We start from the raw sequence: 23,924 nt of genomic DNA on the forward strand, positions 1-23,924 counted from the left end.
CAGCTCCCAAAAACAAACCAAAACAGCATCACAGCTACAATGAATATGCTTTATTTTCCTTTTACAAAAACAAAACAGAAAAAAAAATTACCATCTAGAAATACAGGTATACAAGAAATAATAAGATGGGAGTATTTGCAGTTGAATGCCTGGTTGTCAACAGCCAGCTGGATAATAATAGAAGAAAAAAAATGAGTTAACTACTTATGGATGTTAAAGCTTCCAACCAAATGAAATACTGTGCAGAGCATCATTTCCCAAAATAACTTGAGTACTCACCTGTGAGTGGTTACAGGGGAAAAAATCTTAGTTCAAAAATAATTTTGGGACATGCAGCTGCTGAGGGCTCTGCTTCTCATGTAGTTAATAATAAAACTATAATACTGATTTTGACCCAAACACTCTAGCTATGAGGTTATTATGAACATAGAGGTACACAGTGGATATGATATGAAGCACAGCAACGATACAAAAGAAAGAGAAGATTAAGCGCTGAATATCTTCTTGATGTACCTGTTTGATCTTATGAGGGTTTTGTTTCACATCTGTAATGAAATCTTTGCCCACTTATGTTCTTATTTAGTGTCTAAGGCACTTTTAAAGAAACATACTGTTAAGTGTTAACATTTGAGGAGAAGGGCAAAGTGGTCTGCCATAGACAACCATCCTAATCAGCATATCCAAAATAAAGACTAAATGAAGTTGGTAGATGGATATGAGTATCCTGACATGTTTTTTCACACTGTAGTGGTTCAACTGTTGAGTTTGCTGCTGTATTTCAAGCTGAGCCCGTCTTCACCTCGCGAAAAGATGCTATTAAAGGTACTTGGGCTAAAATTCCAAGGAAAGAATTAAAAAGTTTGTTTTCAGACAACCTGTCACTGGTCTGTCGGTAGTGTGAAGAGTCAGGCTTCAACTCACAAAATCATGGCACAAACCAGCCCTAGTTTGTTCATCATTATGTTTCACCATTACAAATGTGTCACAGAGCTACAAGTTTCTTAATAGTAAACGTCTGGGTATCTTTGACCCACATAAACTCTTTCTGTTGTCTGTTGCACAATAAAAGTCAGCTACAGCTACAGTGCTAATGGGCCATGAGATTCTTCAGTCAACACTTTTTTAACCTGTTTCCCAATTTCCTATGCAGGTACCCAGAAATGACATACGTCCAAGCTCGTCTTGTACATTACAAGAAAGTTATAACTTTTTTTATATTTTCAAAAAAAAACAAATAGCATAGCAAATTTGACATTAATACAGACAAATGTAACTTAACTTTACTTTTAATTTTGTTTCATGACGCACAAACTCAGCGAAGACAAATGTGATTTCCAGCTACCATCTTTGTTTGAATTAGGAAATAGTCGCCACTTGGGAAAACAGTTACAAACCGTTGTCATAGAATTACAGATATTGACATTTTATAGTTTTTCTGGTTGCTAAAGGACAACTTGTCCATGCTGACTTAAAAGGTAAAAATTTTATCATGCAACAGGCGGAATAATTTTTCATCAAAATGTTTAGAGGATCTGAGGATTTAGAAAAAAAACACTCAAAACAGTATTAAGTGTTAACGATCTTTGAAGTTTCAAAAGATCGGCAGGTATTAATTATTCAGAAAAACTGATACTTAGCTCTGTGACTCAAATGTAATAACACAAACTGGGACTAGGCACAAACAAACACTAAGATGAAGTCTCCATTTCTAATCAAACTACATGTTTAACCTAAGCTGTAACCATTTAGTAGTGTCACATTGAAAACGTGGACTGAGCGCCACTTTAGTGCTTCCAGTAAGAGCTTTTGTCTCCTGTTGGTTTCCAGTTAAAAATTCAAACATCTTCCTGTGCAGTTCTGTGCATTTTCCAGCATCTCTGCATCATTCGCAGCTCAAGTCGGTCCACACTGGAGGACAATATACTTACAAACCAAATAGTGTTCCCAGTGGTCAACAGTACAAAACAGTTAACCTTATGAGCTATGAGATTCCCAGTTAAAACCTCAGCTAGACATTCTAAATGTTGAGATGAAGCAACAGAGAAAATAAAATACCTTTTTTTTTTCACAGTAATACATTTTCAATTCAGAGTCCATTTTGTTGTATTGCATGTCCCGAGATGTTAGTCGTTCCTGTAGAGTTGTAGTCTGTACATCAGAGGGAGACTCATGCAACAAAAGCAGCAGGCGCGGCATTCCAAAGGCCAGCGTGACCATGGTTTTGTGTATTTCCTCTGAATGGACCGTCAATTTGAACACTGGAAGGAGGGAGTGTGTCGCGCATCAGATGGCTTTTACACAACTAGTGAGCAGAACACCAACAACAACACCAGAGTGAAATACATTTTCCTGTAGTCCTGCATTTTCCAGTATGGAGTGCGTTTACACGTTACATATTCGATGTGTGCACACCTCACAGCCTCTGCCTACATCACGCACACACACAGATTCATATGTATAAAAAGCACTTTGTACCTATGCATACTTTCTCAATAAGCTGAGCAGATAACTTCGCGTCTGATGGGAGGGGGGAGGGGTTGTTGTTACGTTATGATGCTGAGATGATACATGGCCGACAGATGAGCCATGGCTAGCAGCTTGCCAGAGGAGAAGAGAGTAAGGCAGAATTGTCCGTTTGCCCCTGTGACTCTCCAGGTCTGGAGGCTTTTCTTCAGGGGAGGGCGGTGGATTTTCCCTGCAGTGGTATCTGATACAAAAAGAGCAGAGGCGCGTTGCCAGGGCACTCTGCCCAGCTTTACCATAAAACAGCTCATCGCTCCAACCGTCTGTCCAGTCAGTGGTTTGAAATTAATGAAGACCATGCTGACGCCGTGGAATCACTTGGGGAAAACTGGGCCCAGGTCATAGGTGGAAGAGTTGAAGGGGAGGTGGGGAGTGGCGAGGTGAGGAGAGGGGAAAAGCGAGGACGAAGTGTAGCTGTAATTACTCCACGTTGGGGGTTTGTGTCTCATTGAAGTCGCCGGCGCGGCTGTCGGCGTCGTCGTCTGACAGGTCGACAGAGGCACCGTCTAGGTTGAGGTTACGGCGGCCTGAGCGGCTGGAGGAGAAGCTGCTGACTGGACCCCCACTCCTGGTCACAACAAAACAAGATAACAACTTAAACCTGTGCTGCTTACAGGAACAGAAATGTGCTTATGTGCTTTCTTGCCGCGAATTAAATAAGAAGATCAACACCACCCTTGTACATATGCTGAATATGGAACTAGAGCCAGGGGGCGCTTAGCTTAGCTTAGCATAAAAAGTGGAAACTAGGCTGGGTCTGTCTGAAGTTCAAACACATGCCAGCACTTCAGAATCCAATCAGGGAGTTGTACCTGATTGGAATCTGTTGGAAATGTAAACTCGAGAAGATGTGATTTTACTCTGAACTATTTGTTGGTGATCAGCAGCTGAACACAGTCAAAACCCTTCAAACCACAACTTGTTTTTACATTTATATTTGTGTACAAATCAAACAAATTAGATGCCTGTAAATTAGAGAACACTTTGAACTCTTGGCAAGAAAGCAAATCAACATATTTCCAATGATGTCAAACTATTTCCTTAACCAGAGAACATGGTGTAAGTTAGATGTTAGCCTGGTCAAAAAGCACACAAGCTGAAGACAGACATAACAATACTTATAAATTAGAGTCCAGTGCACATACACCTCTGATGTGGTTGTATCATTGCATATTCACACATGTAGTTCAGTTTCCTTTAATCTTATTTTTCTTGAATTTCTTTTGTGGAAGTGAACAGGGAATCTGGGGACATTTCTACCACAGGGTGTTAGCAGAGTCCTCCTCGCACCTGAGGCGGTTCTTGAGGGAGTTGACCTCCCGGGTGAGACCCTCACTGGCCTCGGTGGCGTCATCCAGCTCCCTCTGCAGCTTCCTGCGGGAGGCGTTGGCCCTGGTGGCTTCCTCCTCCGCCTCCTCCAACTGACGCTTCAGCTGCTTCATACGAGAGTTGGCTTTCTCCATCTGGCAGGAAGATGGACACCCGGGGACACAGATGGGAGACAGTGAGAGGTCGTGGACAGTTGGCAGAATAACCGTCCAGAGTAAAAGTGAATCCTTTTACGTGTGACACTTTGCTCGTCACGAGTCAATACCTGCTCCTTGTACTGGTCGGCATGGCGACGCTCATCCTCCACCTGCATCATCACCTCCTTTAACTTCTTCTCTGTGCGACGGACGATTTTGTTAGCTGCTGCTCTCTCCCTTGAAGTAAAAAAAAAAAAAAGACTTTAACAAACATATACTTTCATTAATGTCTCAAAATCTATGTCAGAATGATTTATCGATCCTTAAATATGTATCCCACTACCTGAACAGAAAAGCTCAGCAATGACTTTTCATTGCTTGTCCTAAAATATTTACTCCAATGGATGTAAAATGTCGTCTGACATGTCGTGAAAACAGGTGAGTTGGACACTTACTTGACCTCCTGCTCCAGCTGCTCCTCCAGCTGCAGGATCTTGGCTTCCTGGGCAGCGATGGATGCCTTAAACTTTGACTTGACAGCCCCTTCCAGCTCTGCAAGCTTAGCTTTCAAATCCTGCATTTATGATATGCAACTGTTAGGATCATGAACTTTAAATATGATTTGTACTTTTCATTCAAAGCAATCCCTGCATGTTAAAGTGCTTCCACAACAGATGAGAACAACAAACATTAGATGTGTTCATGTACAGAAAGGACACATTAAAGCTTATCAAAATAACTAAGTTAGTTAATAACAGTTACAAAGTCAAAGCAGGCAAGATATTAGCCTGGACTAAAAAAGTAATTTATGTGTTATGTCGAACAGTCCAGAAAGATATGACAAGCTATAACAAGCACTGACCACCTGCCCTGGCAGACGTGTGAAGACAAAGCTCACTGATGCAGATAGCTGCGCTGTTTACAAAAGCGACTGGTAACAAGCTCTTCCTGTTGTTTTATCTAACCCCTGTATGTATGTAAGCACATACTCGCATCTGCTAATGTATTTAACGAACTACACAAGACCTTATTCTGTCGTTCCATCTGTTGTCGAGCATTCTCACTCTTCTGTGCAGCGCTACGCTCTCCAGACAACTCTGTGTTCAGGCTTTCGACCTGAGAGAGAGAAAGAGAGAGGGACATGTTGATGCAGTGTAAGTGCAAATTCATGTACCTAATTGAAAAATTGCTAAAGCTACTGAAAAACCGTCAGTGAATGAGCATTTCTGCATAGCACTGACTGACCTCTGATGAGAGTGGTACCAAGTAAGAATGTGTGCTATCTGCTTGTGTGCATTCTTATCTTTTTGTCTTGATTAACACATCAACGAAAGCGCAATGGTTATGATTATAACTATTATCTCGTGTGCAGACACTCTACCTGCAGGGTGGTCTTTCTGAAGCGGTCGTTGAGCATCTCCATGTTACCCTGCTCCTCCTCCAGCTCCTCCTCCAACTGGGCAATACGAGCCTCCAGCCTCCTCTTCTCCTCCAGCAGTGACGACCTGACACACAGACTTCTATTACATTTCTTGCTGAATTCATAATAAGGCCATGAAACAAACAACCTTTTCTCTTTGAGGTCCAGAAAAACTTCCACAAAATAATCAAAAGATGTACAAAACCTTAGTCTTGGTCAACTGCCAATGTAAAGACTGTTCTAAGCATCAGTACAAACAAGGTGACACTGACTTTCCAGAGACGCTGTTGGAGATCTCATCAGCAAGCTCATCCCTCTCCTGCTCAGCATGTCGACGGGCTCTCTCTGATGCGGCATGGTCCTACACACACACATTCACATTAGGGTATATTTTCCATGCATGTCAATTTTCTTGTCATGTATAAAAGACAGGACACATCAAATACAATTAGCCAATCTCTAGTTCAGAACTATTAAATGACTGAAATAACAGTAAAAATCAGGATCTCGACCTCCTGTAGCTGTAAGATTTCAGCTTCTAGGCTCTTGAGTTTCTTCTCGTTCTCCTTGGACTGGGTGAAGATCTCATCCCTGGAGGCTCTGGCATCCTCCAGCTCCCTCTGATAGTCCTTCATCTGAGCCTGCAGGAGAACAGAAACAATGTGGACAAAGTCATTTCTGTGGTATGACATGACAAGCCTCAGAAACTCCATATGAGGTGTTATGCAGGAAACAGATGTGTGTTTGTGGGGTATGTACCTGTAGTTTTCGGAGCTGTTTGATTGCCTCGTCCCTGCCTTTGTTGGCAGCTTCGATCTGTCCCTCCAGCTCGTTCAGGTCCATCTCCAGCTTCTTCTTGGCAGCGACAGACAGAGTTCTCTGTTTCCTCTCATCCTCCAATTCTGCTTCCATCTCACGCACCTGGAGGAAAAAAACAACACACAGCAAGTCAGGTTTCAGCACTAAAAGCTGATCTTGTCATTCTAAAATTAACAAATGCTAAACTGTGAATACTGCACGAGCAGTTTAGTCAATTTCTTCATTTCTCACGTCAAAGTTTTGTATTTCAAAGCAAATATAAAACATCTGGAGCCATTCCATTATGGTCTTTAGTCATGTGCCCTGTGTACCTGTTTTACCAGCGCCCTCTTCTTCTCCTCTCCCTGTTCGTCTCTGGCTTGCAAGTCTCGGTCAAACTGGGCCTTCATGGCCTGCATGTTGACCTCAAGACGCAGTTTGGCATCTTCTGTGGCCTGCAGCTCGTCCTCCAGCTCTTCCAGCTGTGTTCTCATCTCCTCCACCTGTTGCTCCAGCATACGCTTGGATTTCTCCAGTTCATGGACCTGTCAGGAGACACAAGACAACGTAACGTATCAGCAAAACACGTTGGATGAAAACAGTTGGAAAGTCCTTAGACAACACTCATGGGATTTCCATAAAGAAAAATTATTGGGATGTTAAAAAAAAAGGTGTATCGGCAGTGTCATTTAAGAGGTCAAGGGTCACTTACATTCTTCCCTACATCATCCTTGGAGCTCATCAGGTCCTCCATTTCAGCACGGAGCTGCTTATTAAACCGCTCCAGTTCCTCTTTAGCCTCCAAGGCCTCCTCCAGAGCTCTGGCCATAGACAGAGCCTTGGTTTCCTTCTCTCTGGCCTCAGCCTCCGCACGGTCACGCTCCTCAGCATAACGAGCTGAGATGGTCTTCTCCTCGGCCAGCATCTAGTGCAGACAGAGAAACAATGGCCTTCAATACACTAACAACCCTCAGTGACCTCTGTCCATCATTTCTGAAACATTTTGGGTGATCCAGTGTACCTGGTCAAACTTCTTCTGCTTCTTCTCCAAGTTGGAGACGATCTGTCTCTGGTGGTCCAGGTCCACCATCAGGTCGTCCAGCTCCTGCTGCAGTCGGTTCTTGGTCTTCTCCATCTTGTCCATGGCCATGGTCTTCTCCTCCAGACGCTGGCTGGTCAGCTCCATGTCCTTCTGGAGTTTCTTCTTCACCTCCTCCAGGCCCTCCATCGCTCCCACATCATCCTCCAGCTTTTTCTTTGTGTCATACAGCTACAGGAAGGACATTTTCCAAATCAATGAATACATAAAGATAATACAATATTTTGAAGTCATCATCTTGCTTCCCCTCTGGCATAAAGTGTTAGAGTTGTAGGAACAAAATGTAAATATTTCACTTGCTGTAACAATACAAGGCAACATATTGCTCTGCAAATATTCTGCTTTCATTTTATTTGGTCCAACATCGATCACACATTGATAACGTCACACATGGCAGCAGCTACATGGCAACGTTTAGTACCAACCCTGATGAATCCCCTTATTGTTCATGTGTAACAGCAGTCCATAGAAACTGCACTCAGATACTGGTGTTTCAGACCCAGTTAGCAGTCAGTCTTGAATATGTCTTTCAGTAGAAGAAAATACATGACAATTTTGCGGACAAATTCTTTGCATTGTTTTGACATTTGTTATGTTCTGTGTAAGAGGGGTGTAATTCAGGCTCATTACAGTCCTTAAATGAACATAAATCTTAGTTGGTTTGTTCATCACAGATTAACATTATAGGGACTTCAATAAGAAATATCCTTTTATCTTGGAGCCTGGCCCTTCTCTTAGAGCTCAGATGAGTATCAGTGGTATAGGAGCGGTGTTCCTGCCTCATACATGTATGTTTTTTGTGTGTCAGATCTGCAGATGTATCTATGTATGTGTATGCCAGTGACTGCAACTGCAAGTTTATGAGACTAATTAATGTTTGTGGATCTGAATAACTGTACCTGAGTTTGCACTGACTGCAGCTGTTTCTCCAGGTTGCGTCGTGCCTCCTCTTCCTCCTCCTGCTGCTCCATCAAGGTGTTCTTGTCCACCTCCAGCTGGCGGATTTGGCCGCTCAGGTTCAGCTTCTGACGTGTCTCCTCCTGCCGCAACTCCTACACACCAGACCACAAACAGAAATGATGATCAGACAAAAGAAAGGCAGGGAGACCTGTGTGTTATACCCGTTATGCTTACTGTAGCAAATACCTGTTATCTGCTAATTAGTGAAGTGTGATGTAAGGTGCATTTTCACACATGCTATCTTGTGTTATCTTTTCTAGTTCTGAACAATTAGATAAGAGAACTATTTTTTCACAGACAGAGAAATCTGCTTGGTAGGTTTATTAATTAGTTAAGACTTGAGAGAATGGTGACTTGCTGACTTCTTCTAGGTCATGTTATTTTTTGCTTTATCTTTAAACTTGTTTTGACAGGAACCCCGATGTTGATGTTCACACCTCTGAGTCTTGCAGTTTGCCGTTGAGGTTGTCAACTTCCTTGGCCAGTTTGACGCCCTTCTTTTCCGCCTCCTCCAGCAGAGTGGATACATTGTCCAGCTCCGTCTAACAAAAGACAAATAGTGTTATGACGAAAGCACAATAGACTAATTCAAAGCATGCCATGAAACTGGGCAAATATTGCGGCAAATGGTCAAAGTCAAAAACCACAGTTGTAGCAAAATTGCTCAAGAACTTCTAGCTTCTAGTGTCTTCTAACTGTCTGTGGTGGTATTTACCTGGAGTTTGTGTGAACGTTCAGCCAGCTCTCCCTTGGCCCTCTCTACCTCGGTGCCCCTGGCCATAAACTCCTGCAGCTGGGTTTCCAGTTTTTTCCTCTTGTGTTCTGAATCCGTCTTTGCTTGCTGCAGACTCTTCACCTCACAGGCCAACTCTCTGTTGTCACTCTCTAGACTCTGCTTGTTCTTCTCCAGGTTGGCCTTGAACTGCACAGGATAAACATAATGATTTTATGGTTTCTTTTAAGGCTTCTGTGTAATGATCAGGGTTTAGATTGGGATAAAGACAAGAATTGCTATACTGAAGTTGACACAGGCATTGTATCTAAACTGGTGGTCGTTGGTGGGATAGTGTTGGTTAATTTCCTGATAAACTTTTTATGTACTTATGCAATTGATGAAGACTGATGTATGTGGGCAAATAAAAGCCCTTCAAGTTTAACCAGTCGCGACCCACTCACCCTTTTGGCTTGGTCCAGCTGCTCTGAGAGTTCCTCCAGTGCTGTGGCGTGCCTCTGTCTCATTTCCTGGATCTGAGCCTCGTGGTTTTTGGTCTCCTCATCTATGGCCTTCTTCAGCTCTGCCACCTCTTGCTCTCGCTTGGTCCTGGAGTTCAGACACAAGAGAAAGGATTAGAGGACAGGACACCTTCTAGGATACAGAACAAAAGATCTAAACACACAGGGTTTATTGCTACTATTGTCTTTATAAAATCCCAATTAACTGTCCACTGAGAAGTAATCAGTAATGAGCATGTCACAGACAGAGATGGGGACTGGGCAACAGAGGTCTGGTAAGCCCACCTCTTTCCCCCTTTCTCATCATCGATAAACCAGTTTTAAACAAACACCTGAGCTCCTGCTGGGCGGCGGTGGTGTCCAGCGTGTCTTCCAGCTCCGTCTTCAGAGCCTCAAGCTCCTCACTCAGGTCCCTCTTGAGTTTTTCTGCTTTGCTTCGACATATCTTCTCTGACTCCAGATCCTCCTGAAGTTCAACTAGCTGTGCCTGCAGCTCCCGAACCTGCTTCAAGGCGTTGTTCTTCTGGACGACCTCCTCGTCACTCCTGGTTGGAAACACACAGCACACAAATCAGTTATTCAGAGTAGACCATAATCACTCAACTCAATAATGACAACAATGAAAACACCCCATTAGCTTAGAACTTCATCTGAGGATCTGAATTTCTCAAGATTTCTTTGAAAAAATTATATCTTAAATGATCTCATTACCTTTGTTAAGATTTTACTTTTATAATTAGAATCTTTTAGAATATTTCTGGTCCTCTGATCAGCAGGACAAGCACAAGAACATGAAGTACGTTCTTATGCACTTCCACTGACCCTTCAAACCATTTCAAGTCTCTGATCATCACCTTCAAGCAAAAAACCGAAACCTTGGCTATTTTTAAGTTCCACAACTTTCACTGTTCATACACAGTTTACCTCAACTGTTTCCAGTGCTTACACTTCAGCTGACATTGTCTTTCAGTTCATGCACTTACTCATTTACACTTCACTTTAAATAAAAAAACTACAGACAGACAATCTAACAGTAGAACTTTAGTTAATTTAAATGATGTTTTAATGTTTAATTTTTTTTAGATTTACCAAAGAAACCTGATAATATAACAATGGAGGACTTTTTTCACTGCTGTAAATTTATCACATGCAATTATTTAAACTTTTATTCTCTGTCTACAAGTACATTACATGAAAGGCAAGTCAGTGATGTCTTCTTTTTTTATAGCCGAAATGAGGCCACCAGTACACACAGGGTGGCAGTGTAGTGAACTGTTCACTACTGAAGCTGTCCAAACAAAAGTGTGTTTGTGTGTGTGCGTGTGTGTGTGTGCGCGCGCGTGTGTGTGTGTGCGCGCGCGCGTGTGTGTGTGTGTGTGTGTGTGTGTGTGTGTGTGTGTGTGTGTGTGCGTGTGTGCGTGTGTGCGTGTGTCTTTTCTGTCAGAACAACATGGTAGTGAGCCTAAGTGTAATTCATGCTGGCTGCATTCCTCACTTATGCAGAAACTCACTGATTAAACACACTGAATATTATAATGATTCAGTTAAATAATTAACACAATGCTCCATTTTGATGAAAGGCACTAATGACTCCCATATACCCATATTAAAGTAATTCCCAACTTTCCAAACAAAGATAATATAATTGCTCTCAGAATAGCTGCTGAATTCAAAATGAGGCACATCAAGTGTAATGAAAGCTTAATTATCTCGAGCTGTGACTAAATTGATGAGTTCTGTGTGTGAAATTAGTCAGACAGACATTTACCATCAACCCCTGTAGTCTAGACGATTGGCCGCGTGAAAGGAGGAAACTACTGAAAAGCCACATTAAATAGATCTGGGCTGACCATCAAAGCAACAACACAGCAGTATGCATCTTATAACGGCTAAATCAAGGAAATAATTACAAATGGCTCCAAATGTATGGAAAACCAGGATGAATGGAGTGAGCTAAATGAAGAAAATATTTTGATGCTGGGTTCAGAGTGGGAAGTCACATGCCTTTTCCAGCCACAACACAAAAATGTCCTAATGAGAAAAAACAGGCTTGTTAATAGCTTCTCTTCCATTGTGACATGACAGCCTGATTTAGTCCAACTCTTCAGTACTTCCTGTGGAAAAACTAGTGCAAAGCCCAGGACTGAGAGCATCAATCAACATCAATTTGCCTGTAATCAGACACGGCTGCCTCCAAGATGAAAAGACTCATCCAGCATCACTGATGGAAAACACTGCAGCTGGGAGCAGTGAGTAGAGGAACGTAGAGAAGGACTGAGACTGACATACTAGTTGCAGCTGTTGAAGAGGACGTTAGCTTCTTTAAGTCGGAGTTCAGACTTGACTCTGTGTTCGTCTGTGTGTTGTCTTTGTTTGAATGTCTATTTTAGGTCCTCCTATTGACTTAGCTGTACCACAGTAGAGTGCAGTTGTCATGGAAATTGGATATACTGCACTAGTGAGAGGATGTGTGTGAATCTGTGCGTTACACACTGAAAATGAGCAACACCACAAGCAGTAATATTTTACCATACCAGTTTAGTGAGATACAAGTTCAGAGGACTACATCTGCCAAGTACTGGTTTTAAAAATATACTTCAGTGTACTGTATCCTTTAGCACAAGGCTCAAATGAAATACTTTTGTACATCTGAATATTATATGAAACTGACTTATTATCATCAGATGCTTACTTTTGTACTGAAAATGTGCTATTGTTTAAAAGCTTGAGGCCAAATGTTTGAACAGCTATCTTTGGGCTTCCAGTCAATAAGCAGCCACTGAACAGCAAGTTAAAGGATATTACAGCGTTTGTTTCATTGTTGGCAAAAAGAAGAATTTTATTAAACAGGAATTCCTCTAAGGCTGTTTTTTGCTGGGGTCATATGATCGACACTAAAAAAAACTGTAAAAATCTCCCTGACAGCAAGTCTTGATTTAATTCTCCTCATTCTTTCTTTTTTTAGCACCGCTTCCTTTCCAGAAATTGTATCATGTTATCATATTTAGAAATTAGTTTACTGTCATTATTTTTGTAGTCTGTCAATAGCTGTTGTATTTATTAAAACAGCTCTTTGTGTGTTTTATTATACAAAGTTTTTAAAGCTGTGGCTTATAGCTCAAAAATTTAGGCTGATTTGGAGACTCTCCTGTTCATCTGTTGTTACAGTGCACTGGATTTCATTTATCAGTGTTTTATCTTTTGCAGAAGGTTTAGTCCTTTTCGTTTTGACACTTTGTGCTTTTCTACAGTATGTCTCCGACTGACCTGGCCAGAACAGCCTGCAGTTCCTCTTCCTTCTTGGTCAGTTGGATCTTCAGCTCCTCTATCTGGACCTGCAGCTCAACGATCTGGTCCTGCAGGTCAGTCGTCTCAGCATCCAGTTTGCGTTTGGCCTTCTCCAGCTCCTGGCGCGTTTTCTCCTCCTTTTTTAAACGCTCTGAAGTGAGGCATAAATCAATCAAATGTATCATACACAAGAGTCATAAACAGATCGGTAAATAAAACTAGGCCAACAATGATTGAAAAATAAAACTTCTGGCTGAGTTAATCTCAAGAGGTGAATGGGCAAAGTCACGAGTTAGGGGGGTCATACGAGGCTCCAAAAGGTACACCTAAAGGACACCTAATTGCTAACAGCCTGACACAATTAAAAGTAATGAGATTAACTGCTTTACAGCTCATTAAGTCCTTGCACAGCTGTAAACCATAAATTTACCTAATTAAGGGTCATAAAGAGTCATAGTGCATGTCCTATATCTGACCTTTGTTGAAAGTTGTTCTTTAACATAAAACCTTTAATCTTCCTCTTGCTGTGAGGGTAGTTCATTTAATCAAATTAATTTTCAACTGATGTGATGGTGCTCATCCATCTATTCTGCAGCCTACATTGTGTCTGTCTTCTTCCCTATGTTCCCTATCCTTGGTCACAAAACGGAGCCAGGTACAGCAGCTTGCTGGAAGTCCCTTACCCTCCAGGTCAGCCATCATCATCTCCTGCTTGTTCTTGACCTTGCTGAGGTTCTTCGCCTTTTCCTCCTCCTCGGTCAGCTGGGAGGTCATCTCACCGATCCTGTCCTCCAGCAGCTTCTTCTCCTGTTGGGTAAAATCGCTGTGTCGGTTAAACAAGACAAGCAACCACTATATGGAGCTGAAAAGGTATGAAGACTTAACTAGCAAGGAAGCAATATTGCTGTGCTGCCACAAAAGTCACTGTATGTTTTCTTTTGATCCTGTAACTTTCCAGATATAATCCTCTCACCTTGAGGAACTTGGAGTTTTGGTCCTCCAGCAGCAGAATGTCCTCCTCCATCTTCTTGATCTTTGCCTCAGCTGTCACTTTATCCAGCTGCAGCTTCTGTCTTGCAGCTTCCTCCTCATCGAGCTGCTCCTCCAGGTCCTGTTGAGAGGAAAACACACACATATTAATATCTAGAGCCCGATCGATTTATCGGCTGGCCGACTTTATAGGCCGATATTGGCCTATCACAGATATATTGGTATCGGCGCATATATTTTCAGATATGCGCTGATATGAATACTTTTATTAAGAAGCAATAATGCAATAGAAATGCTTGGGTTAAGTCAAGTTATACTGGCAGCATTTTATGTATATTTGAGCCTTTGTTTTCATTCAAGTTAAATATATATATATATTTATACATATTCGTTCTTATGTTTTTTATGTATAGTTATTTATTTTTATAGTTGTTTTATTTAATTCCCAGTGACGTTTACCGTTTCAGTGCACTGATGTCATTTTGGACCATAAAGTTTATTGTTAAACTGTAAAATATCCTGCTTTCATTACATAACTTTTCCATAAGTATTTATATATATCTATCTATATATATACTGTATAGTGGCCGATATATCGATATTGGAATTTTTTTACTCCCTAATATCGATATCGCCCCCAACAATCCAATGTCGGTCAGGCTCTATTAATATCCATTGCAATCCAATGCAGTTTATAAAGTGATAGTTTGACACATAACACTGAACACTTCAAAGTATTTTTCTATTTCTCTATCTACAAATTAAATATTTATGACTAATTAAGCAACAGCCAAAAAATTAATTGTTAATAAAAAAGGTTAATTGGATATTTTTGATATATTTTGCCACATACGAATAAACATGAAAATACGTGTTTATAAAACCAAAGTAGTTGTTTTCCAAAGAAACATACGATATGGAAACAATTCAACCATCAAACAACTTCAAGTATTTATCAAAATAACATTAGGAAAGAGGAAAATTTTGAATTGGCTGTAATAGAGGGCAAAAGGAGCATTTTACATCATAAAAGATCAGTACAAATAAATAGAGACAGGGCAAAATGAGGTCTCACTCTAAACATTACTATTGAAACCTCATTAACACCTAATTAACACTGGCACCTGTGGTAGCTTTATTCTGACCTCAAGACAAAAATAGGAGAGAGGTTTGTGTATAAAAGATAAAAAACCTGGATGTGTGACTGCATCTTCTTCTTCTCATTCTGCAGGCTTTGGTTTCTTTCCTCCTCTTCCTCCACCCTAGACTCCAGGTCATGAAGGATCTCCTCTAACTCTTGCTTCCTAGAAAGCAGACGAACTCTCATCTCCTCGGCGTCGGCAAACAGCTCCGTCTCTGCGTGGAGTTGCTCTGCTAGAATATTCTTCTCCTCTATGAGCTGGAGAGAGGGAACAGTTTTAAAAAAAATACAACCAGCTGTCTTACCTTCCTTCCTTCCTTCTAAAAACTGAAACTATTTTTTCCAGCACAGACGACCTGTTTACCTGTTGGTGTTTCCTCTCCATCTCCACTAGTTCATTCTCCACCTTAAGCTGTCTCTCCTTCACCTTTATCAGCTCCTCATCTTTGGCTTGCAGCTCCTCTTCCTGCCTGGTGACCTGCAGCAGAGGCTTCACCTGAGACAGAGAGAGAGAGAGAGAGAGAGAAAAATCAACCTCTACCTTTTTAATACCACATAGAATACATTAAAATACCGTTTTCACAGTCATACCACTCAAAGAATGATGGAAAACCAAAAGGAACAAATGTATTTATGGACATCTATACCACATTTTTGTTAACCAAATAAAAAGTCCAATCAATTCATGTTTTTTCTAAAATTAACACAACTGTCCCTGATGGCGTTGACCCAAACTCCGCACTCCTTGTTAATGAGGAACGTGTGAGAGATTTTAGTACTCTGTTTGGAAAATTTTGAGCCATTCAATCACTAATAAGATGTAGAGCTGTGTCATCTGCATAGCACATATGAACTTTTTTGTTGGAAGAGGTCCCTGTCATGGTTTTCACCTTGGTGAAAAGCCTCCACCACTGCCAGTGTCGCAACTTCAAGTAAGCAGCACAGTTCCTCTGGAGGACCTTCAGCGCACTCAGCTGCTGCTGCTTTTTAGTAAAGGCCCTGTGGAAAGAAAAAAAAAAAATCTATCAAATCAATGTCTGTTTTATAAGTCTGCAGTGATATTTTGTGCAACTTTGGGAACACAACACTGACATATTGTCATTTGAAATGGTGAAATTCAGCAAATTGTAACTTATTCACACATCCGGCATCTACAGTGCAACATTGCCATTCATTTTGAGTTGGCTACCTGATGTGTGTAAGTCCAATACTCACTCTTTATTAGCTCTGTTTTGGTCTCCACCAACTCCGGAGTGAAATACAGTGTCTGGCTCTTTAGCCGCTAAATGTTCGACTACATTCACCAGCTAGTTGCTAACTTTGTGTGTCTGCCTTTTGTTTTTCACTAAGAACAGCTGCCTGGTGCAAGAGCAGTGAGAGTGAACCAAAACAGTAAATTTGTGGTCGAGACAGCTAAACAATGAGCTGAAAGTCACTGTAAAGCTCCACAAAGTCAGAATTTCAGTATGACAGAAACCTTGTGCAGCATCATGTACAAACAAAATAGGAACTACCTGGAGACGTGTCAAGTATATGTGATTTGGCATGACAGATGTGTTTCACTTGACAAACATATGGATACTTTGTTTCTCAGACCCCTTTGAGGCTGGTTTGAGCAACTGCATTTCTTTCCTTAAATGCATCTTGGCTATCCAAATATAGTTATATCTATGTACCTCGGAAATCTTGTTTGAATAATAGTGCAGGGATCTGAGACTCACTTGCGTGCCAAGTATCCACGGCACACAGACTGGAAGTAGATGATGATGTCAGTGATCTTCAGGTCTCTCTCCTCCTCCAGGTGAGCCAGAACACCTGTTCTGAAGAAGATCTTACTCTGACCAATACGGAACAAGTTGGGGTCCAGCTCCAGGGCTCGGATCTATAGAATGAACACACAGTTGTGTGGTTATTTTGTTTTAACAATGTTTCTTTTCAAGTCTGACAAATATTTTGGCATTGCAACCAAAGCCACTCAGCCGTAGCTTGATATTAGACTAAATCACCATTTTGTTTCAGCCTATGTTCATGTTTGCTTATATTTTTTGTTTGGTGGGGCTTTACAATCAACCAGTGTTGATTGACTGACCAAGCCAGTGTCATTTTCAGGCAACAAGAAAAGTTGTGGCAGTGGTTGCTAGGCAGCAGTCGCAATTAAACGTACATTTTCCACACTAATATAAGAAATATGAGTTGTTCCCTTTCAGTAGATTCACTCTGTACAACACAAAGTATGGGATATCACACCCCAGTGTGGACTGACTGAAGACACCTCTACTCACTCCTTTAAGGCAGGAAACCTGTGATGGTGTATGTGTTGTACCTCATTCCTCTCCTTCAGGGAACAGAAGTTATAACATTTCATTATTTCTGTCTGTGGACTCCCAACAACTGGACCAGCTGGGTCAATCTCAGCTATGCTTGTTGCCATTTTTCTGTCAGTTTTTCATGGATGTAGCTTAGTAGCTAGTCAAGTGTGTTTATATAGTCCAAGATCACAAATCAAACATTTGCCTCAAGGGGCTTGATATTTTATCAACACCGCCTATTCTTACATCCTAGATTTGGATTGGGAAAGACTCCATGCCATCTCTTGCACAAATAAGTAATTCTGTTTAATACTTATGTGTGACTCTTTAAATCCAAAAGCTGCAAAAGTTTTGAAACTAAAATACAGGAAAAAAGCGCTACCATTCTTTCACAGGCTTGTTTCCCATCCATAAATCCCTTGGGGATCGCGTTAGGTGTCAAAATCTCATATCTGTGAACAAAATTGAAAAGACATGTAAACTGAAAATTAAGCCAATCTTTCCTTTGTATGTTATGGAGTTACAGACTTCAAAAAGCATCTTTGCTGTTTGCTACCTCTGTCTGAACTCCTGGAAGACGATGCGGTTGGGGAAACCCTGTCTGCAGATGCGAATCCCCTCCAGGACTCCATTACACCTCAGCTGGTCCAGAACCAGGTGAGGCTCTAATTTACCAGCCTGAAGGAAGAAACAAATACACAATAAAGAACAGAAACAAGTATGTGTATACAGCTACATTTCTATCATACAATTTTGGCTCAATAAAAAAACTCTACAGAGGGTTTAAAAATGACACTATTTTTCTATTTTCTCTCTCTCTCTCTTTTGTTTGGTCTACAGGGCAGCATTACCGGGTCTCCTTGGAAAAAACACAAATAACTAACTGGGAAAGTGGTCTCAGACTTTTGGAGCCCAATGTACGGTATGTTGGTGTGTTGAATACTATAGATACTATATATGCTACATAGACATATTGGTCTAATACTCTAATTTAAAAAGATACAGGTCCATTACTTTCCACCGGTTTACACTCAGCTTCTCCCAAATAAGTTTTAAGTATTTACTCTTTTTTCGTGGTTGGGGATAATGCAGCGGACAAAGTTGGGGTTGGTGTTCCTCAGTGTGGCCATGAGTTTCGTGAGCGACTCCTTGTAGAGCTGTCCCACTGTGCGAAACATGCCCTTTTTCGTTTTGTAGGTAGCACCAAAGGCTGTCTCGTTCATTCCTGCCACTTGGTCCAGGCCTACGATACGGTCAACTGTTGGGGAGACGAGGAGAACTGGTTAGAGCACGAAAACTTCACAGAGCAGCAGAGTCTCACTGTAGGAACAGCGCTAGCAACACAGTGACATAATGTAGCTACATGACCAAGTGCAGATGGATGAAAGAAACATGACACTATTGTCAAACAGCAGCAGTCTAACACATTCAAGGTCTAGAACTACCACTAGCTTCTGCAGATGGAGATAGAGCACATAGCATATCAATTCCTATATACACGACTCTATATGTTGTGGTACATTAGATGGACGCACATTTTTTTTTAAATATGACTTATACTAAAGAAGAACTGGAACTGAAAGCTCTTCCATGTTCCCAGTGAAAGAGAGACAATGCTTGGTAGCAGCTATATGATAGGTTTTTAACATTTTACTGTTTATGACACAAAACCTGCATCAACATAATGCTGGGAAATAATCCCATTAAAAATACCAATAAAAGACTAAAATCAACAATGCATTAGTCCCTCACCCGTTTCCCTCCACTATCTGAAGCTCTCAGTCCCAAGACCTTTATATGAAAGAGTATTTAGTTCCATTTGTTAAAAAAAGAAAATATTACTAAAACAGGAAAACTTGTATTTTTGGAGACTACTTTCAGGCATGAATTTGGTGCCACAGTGAGTATTTACCAAAGTATGTCGGGTTATGTGGGACTGCAGGGACCATGTTCACTACAACGAAAGGAACATTGTCTAACTGACGTGTTTTTAACTGTTTCTGGACAACAACTGAGCTATATATCAGGCTGACAACAGTTGTTAATAGGATCAGTTCATTGTTGGTTTTGGACTTTTCATGGAATTTGTTGACAGTAAGAAAAATACAGATTATCACCAGAATTATCCAATAAATATTACATCTTTATATAATCTGGCAGTACTGTCAGCAGAATTATTCCAAAACAGCTCAGCAAAATGACCCAGGACATGAGTTACGACTTAACACTAAAATAAATATACACTATGTCACTTATTAATATCCCAGTAGCAAAATTAAAGTTACAAGTATTATGAGTCACAGACTGCTAGAGTTTAAACTGAAGTGATGCACGGCCTGCTGTCTGGACTCTCTGCGCTGATGTCTGTGCTCAGAGCCAAAGCAAATACCAAGAGCAACATCTGGTTTCACTTCCCTGCTACTGTTATCGTATCTAAGAAGGATGAAGGCGGGAAATTAACATCATTAAATATCCTTCAGTCAAGCTTCAAATCCTTAATTTGCTCCTGGTTGTATCACATCATAGAGGAGGGACAAAAACAAAAATAAGCAATGACGACTCCAAACAGCTGCACTAGATCCTGAACGCTTGCGTCAGCGTTTTCAACCATATAAAGATTGCAAGACCAATGTCGGCCCACAAAAATACTGACGCAAATTAAAGCAAACTGGTTCAACTAAAGGGGGCTATTGACTATATTCTACTTGAACTTAGGTGGATTTTTATTAGGCACTACTGCTTTTGGCAGACATGAGCCATGCAGCCTGGAAGCAAATGGGAGCCATTCTAGCTATGGCAGACACAGCATTGGCTGAAGCATGAACCATACAGCCAGATCTGGGCAAAAATATACCAATACACTTTGAAAAAGTGAACCTGCTCAGGGAGTGCGTATATTTAGCCTCCCAAGCCTTTGAGCAGCGTGGTTCCAAAACTCAACACTGTTCAATTTTCAGCTATTATTATTTTGGCCCAGGTCTGCTACAGCACGACCCAGTCATTCACCTGCTGGCTCATCCAGACTAGTGACATTGTCATAGAATGAAGCCCTTTGAATGGTCTGAATCTCTACAACACAGAGAAAAAGACAGGGAGGGGAGGCGGTGTTATATTAATTCTTGGAAACCATAAATGTATAGGCCTGAGACAACAAGGCAGGCAGCTGTTGTTAGTAGGCTTGAGTGAGAGATGTGTCGATGTGTTTGTTAACTGAATAAGCAAACAGGTATATACATAATGAATCTCATAGGATGTGCCTAGTGTACAGAGATGTATCTAGTGCTGTTTAAAGTGTTTAGAGATTAAAAGGAAGCCACCTACCATCTTTCCAAAGTTCAGCTACAAATTTGTCAGTTGACTGATGCAGAAGAGTGGCCACATTGTCGTTTAGAGGGTCCATGTTCTTCATTAACCACTCATCAGCTTTGTAGTCCACCTATAAAAATCAAGTGGTACAACTCAGTGATATGGATAAAAAAAAAAAAATACCACAACTATAGTCTGACTGATACTGAATTTCTGAAGCCACTAAGATATTGATATTTGAGATTCTGAAAAACCTTATTACAATATATCAGCTGGTGTTGTTTCCTTTACATTAACACATCACACAAACAAACTTAAGTTCCTTTTATATTTGCTTTTAAAGAACTGTGACAAAGATCAAAATGTCTTTAGCATTTCTGCGCAGTTTGTGTTACTTATCGGCATACACAGTATGTGGGCCATATAGCCGATACTCATATACTTTTGATAAACCAATATTAGTCGATTTATTGGGCCTAACCGCGAAAGCTTAAAACATTATCTCAAAATACAAAAATATTCAAAATCACCTGGTAGAACGTTAAAGAAATCTTAGTCCAGAAATAGGTCACAGAGTTCGGTGGGATATAACTGGAAGTCTGTCTTATTTTAGTGATTCATACTGTATACATGACTTAATTTTTTTTTTGTGCATATCAATGTTGACAACGTTTACAACAGCTTTGTGGTGTTGCAGATTTTTCTCCACAGCGATGCTCTTAGAGCTCAAAAATTTGTGACTGTGATATAAGATGACACAGTCCACATAAGGATGAGCAGATGTGCTACTCAGCAGGTCTCTCTGCGGGACAAATTCTGTGTTCTTCTGTTACATAACACCACTGACAATGTCCAAATCCACTCCCATACAATGTCATATAAATCGAGGATTCAGTACTTCCCTGAAATCCCACCACAGGAGAACCATGTGTCATTATTTTATCTGCGCCCTGACAGGCAGAAATTTTTCACTTGATTATTGTAGGAGAAGATCAGGGAAGAAAAGAGATGTCTTGGAAAATATGAATGCAGACAGAAATAAAGAAGCTGGTCCAACAGAGAACTTAAATACAAAGAAAGCAGGCAAGTGATATCTCATATCCATGTGTATGTGCAAGCCTTCCAGGTTCTGAATTAGTGTTTTAACTATAGGGCATGTGTTGGCATTCCTTGTAAACGACAAACTAAAGCAAGTGAAACAGTGATACTTGATATTATCAGTTCTAACAGCTATGACTATCAGTGTAATTACTTTTTTCTATATGCCTTTTTTGGTCAGTGGTTTTTAGAACAGAGTCTGACCTACGTTCCTCTGACCTACAAACAAGCTCCATAAAATGAGAGCTTTATCTTTCAACTGTAATTTCCAAGGAAAGCCCCAATCTTTTTTCCCTTTGAAAAGAAGCGAGCACACACAACAGTGTATTTACACTTAAGCTGTTACAGAAACCTGCTGAGTATGATTTTTAAAGAGATCAAACCAGTGTACCCTGCCGGCGTAGTGGATGATGCAGAAGTCGGCCTTATCTTTGAGCTGACGGGGCTTCTGGAACTTGGTGTGTGTGCCCTGCTCCTGGATCAACTTGTCTATGAAGGTCCTGTCTGTGGCCTTGGGGAACCAGCACTCTTCATCCAGCAGAGCTAACACTCCTGGAGGGTTTGCCTGAAGGAACAACGCACAACAGAACTAAAGACTCCAACAATTCGAATTCAATAACTTTTCCAGATGCAGATATGGCTTTTCCTTTACATTTGAAGGAGAGAAAGTTGAAAAACAAATGTAAAGCAAGTATTATTTACTGCGAAATTGCTTGTCAGCATAGTGAAATAACTTGTGGCTAAGTAGCGTTTATGGAGGAATATTTTAAAATAGTGTAGTTTTAATAATTTCTTTGATTCAGTTACTAGGTAATGACTCAGACAGACCGGCCTCTCAATAAGATCGATGCAAGGCTGCAGGTCCAGGCCGAAGTCGATGAAGCTCCACTCAATGCCCTCCCTCTGGTACTCCTCCTGCTCCAGGATGAACATGGTGTGGTTGAAGAGCTGCTGCAGCTTCTCATTGGTGTAGTTGATACACAGCTGCTCAAACGAGTTCAACTGTCATAGGGGAGAAATACAAAAAAGAACAATGCTTTCAATGGAAATGTTCTTGAATGACAAGAAATCAAAACCTCAAATGTAGATAGCTTATGACAACAACAACAACAACAACAACAACAACAAACATTATAATTTCCTATAGCCAATGGACATACTGTCTTCTTTAAAGATTAAAAAAAAAGATTTTAAACCAAACCTGGAAAATCTCAAAACCAGCAATGTCCAGGATGCCGATGAAGGAGGCCCCCTGGCGTTTGGTTCTGTCCAGAGCTTTGTTAATACGATGGACCAGCCAGCGGAACAGACGCTCATATGTTGCTTTAGCCAGAGCCTCAACAGCAAAGTCAGCCTGGATTGAGGCAGAGAAGACAGGAGAGGAAGACAGGAAGGGAGAAATGATATGACACAAGTGTGAGAAGGAAAGACAATAAATCTGTGCGTGCTTAACAGGTAGAGATTGGGTCCAAGCATGTGGGGCCTTAAGTCAGTATAATTCAGACATGCTGCCAGATCCTCACAATGACATCTGACAAATGGACTTGTATGTCTTGGCAAGTCTGTATGTTGTTAATGTTCCATATATTTTCTGAGTCATACTTTCATAAATATCTCAAACAGTTTGGGCAAAAGCTGCATCCATTGAGCTTCAGCCATTATGATCAGAAGTCTGCAAGAATACTGCACTTTAAGTGCCAATGAATGACAGGTGATGTGCTTTGGAGTGGTTTCACAGTAGGTACACTAATATTTTCTTGTGCACAGTACAATATATAACAATAGCAAAGCAAGCTTAACAGCACATCTTCACTGTGTCTTTGTAATTATTTCACCTTTGTTTCTGTACAATCACATTTTTTCCATCGCTTGGATGATGGATTGCTCTTAATGTAATAGTACCCATAAACCTCAGCCACTACCGTATAGAGAAGAAGTCAAACTGATTCATAGAGGATTCAAAAGGCATTATTGTTGCAGCTGGAAAGAAAACACAATGCCATAGTTGCAGAATTCATCCAAAACAGACCCAGAATTAATTCAACATGCAGATTGTGTTACTGGTTTCCCAAATAACATTATCTTTAGCTTCCACTCCTTGTTAGTGGCAGACATAACTGAATCTTAAGCTCTGTGATTGGATGTTTCTTACCAAAATTCACCTTGTGAGTCATAGTTGATTCCTTTCCTTGTATTTTTATATATACAGGCCTTTTAAATCATAGAACCAGATACTTTGCAGTTTCGATCTTTTATATTGATGATTCAAATCAGTTTATGTCCATCCAAAGTG

At 40.8% G+C, this 23,924-nt stretch overlaps 1 protein-coding gene across 8 annotated transcripts in view; it reads right to left on the minus strand.

Annotated features, from left to right (window-relative positions):
* Window positions 1-35: 35 nt before the first annotated feature.
* LOC130166490 (myosin-10-like) overlaps window positions 36-23,924 on the minus strand; it is a 56,491-nt gene continuing 32,602 nt past the window's right edge. For 4 of the 8 annotated variants that reach the window (XM_056372123.1, XM_056372121.1, XM_056372120.1 and 1 more), the window contains 32 exons: window positions 22,833-22,985; window positions 22,460-22,633; window positions 22,023-22,196; window positions 20,549-20,663; window positions 20,234-20,296; window positions 18,292-18,485; window positions 17,784-17,905; window positions 17,610-17,679; window positions 16,640-16,800; window positions 15,809-15,917; window positions 15,283-15,414; window positions 14,970-15,176; window positions 13,761-13,898; window positions 13,471-13,594; window positions 12,767-12,938; window positions 9,832-10,044; window positions 9,443-9,587; window positions 8,982-9,188; window positions 8,704-8,808; window positions 8,206-8,358; window positions 7,229-7,477; window positions 6,920-7,132; window positions 6,540-6,752; window positions 6,169-6,330; window positions 5,922-6,050; window positions 5,682-5,770; window positions 5,371-5,494; window positions 5,016-5,105; window positions 4,445-4,563; window positions 4,118-4,226; window positions 3,814-3,986; window positions 36-3,091 (listed from right to left, as the gene is read on the minus strand). In XM_056372123.1, the coding sequence (XP_056228098.1) occupies window positions 2,944-3,091; window positions 3,814-3,986; window positions 4,118-4,226; window positions 4,445-4,563; window positions 5,016-5,105; window positions 5,371-5,494; window positions 5,682-5,770; window positions 5,922-6,050; window positions 6,169-6,330; window positions 6,540-6,752; window positions 6,920-7,132; window positions 7,229-7,477; window positions 8,206-8,358; window positions 8,704-8,808; window positions 8,982-9,188; window positions 9,443-9,587; window positions 9,832-10,044; window positions 12,767-12,938; window positions 13,471-13,594; window positions 13,761-13,898; window positions 14,970-15,176; window positions 15,283-15,414; window positions 15,809-15,917; window positions 16,640-16,800; window positions 17,610-17,679; window positions 17,784-17,905; window positions 18,292-18,485; window positions 20,234-20,296; window positions 20,549-20,663; window positions 22,023-22,196; window positions 22,460-22,633; window positions 22,833-22,985 (4,749 nt within the window). In that variant the 3' untranslated portion in view covers window positions 36-2,943. The remainder of the gene's footprint in view (window positions 3,092-3,813; window positions 3,987-4,117; window positions 4,227-4,444; window positions 4,564-5,015; window positions 5,106-5,370; window positions 5,495-5,681; window positions 5,771-5,921; window positions 6,051-6,168; window positions 6,331-6,539; window positions 6,753-6,919; window positions 7,133-7,228; window positions 7,478-8,205; window positions 8,359-8,703; window positions 8,809-8,981; window positions 9,189-9,442; window positions 9,588-9,831; window positions 10,045-12,766; window positions 12,939-13,470; window positions 13,595-13,760; window positions 13,899-14,969; window positions 15,177-15,282; window positions 15,415-15,808; window positions 15,918-16,639; window positions 16,801-17,609; window positions 17,680-17,783; window positions 17,906-18,291; window positions 18,486-20,233; window positions 20,297-20,548; window positions 20,664-22,022; window positions 22,197-22,459; window positions 22,634-22,832; window positions 22,986-23,924) is intronic. The other 4 variants (XM_056372126.1, XM_056372125.1, XM_056372124.1 and 1 more) reach the window with 1 other exon arrangement.

Source organism: Seriola aureovittata, chromosome 3 (genome assembly GCF_021018895.1).
Source record: "Seriola aureovittata isolate HTS-2021-v1 ecotype China chromosome 3, ASM2101889v1, whole genome shotgun sequence".
In the NCBI taxonomy this organism is placed as follows: Eukaryota; Metazoa; Chordata; class Actinopteri; order Carangiformes; family Carangidae; genus Seriola; species Seriola aureovittata.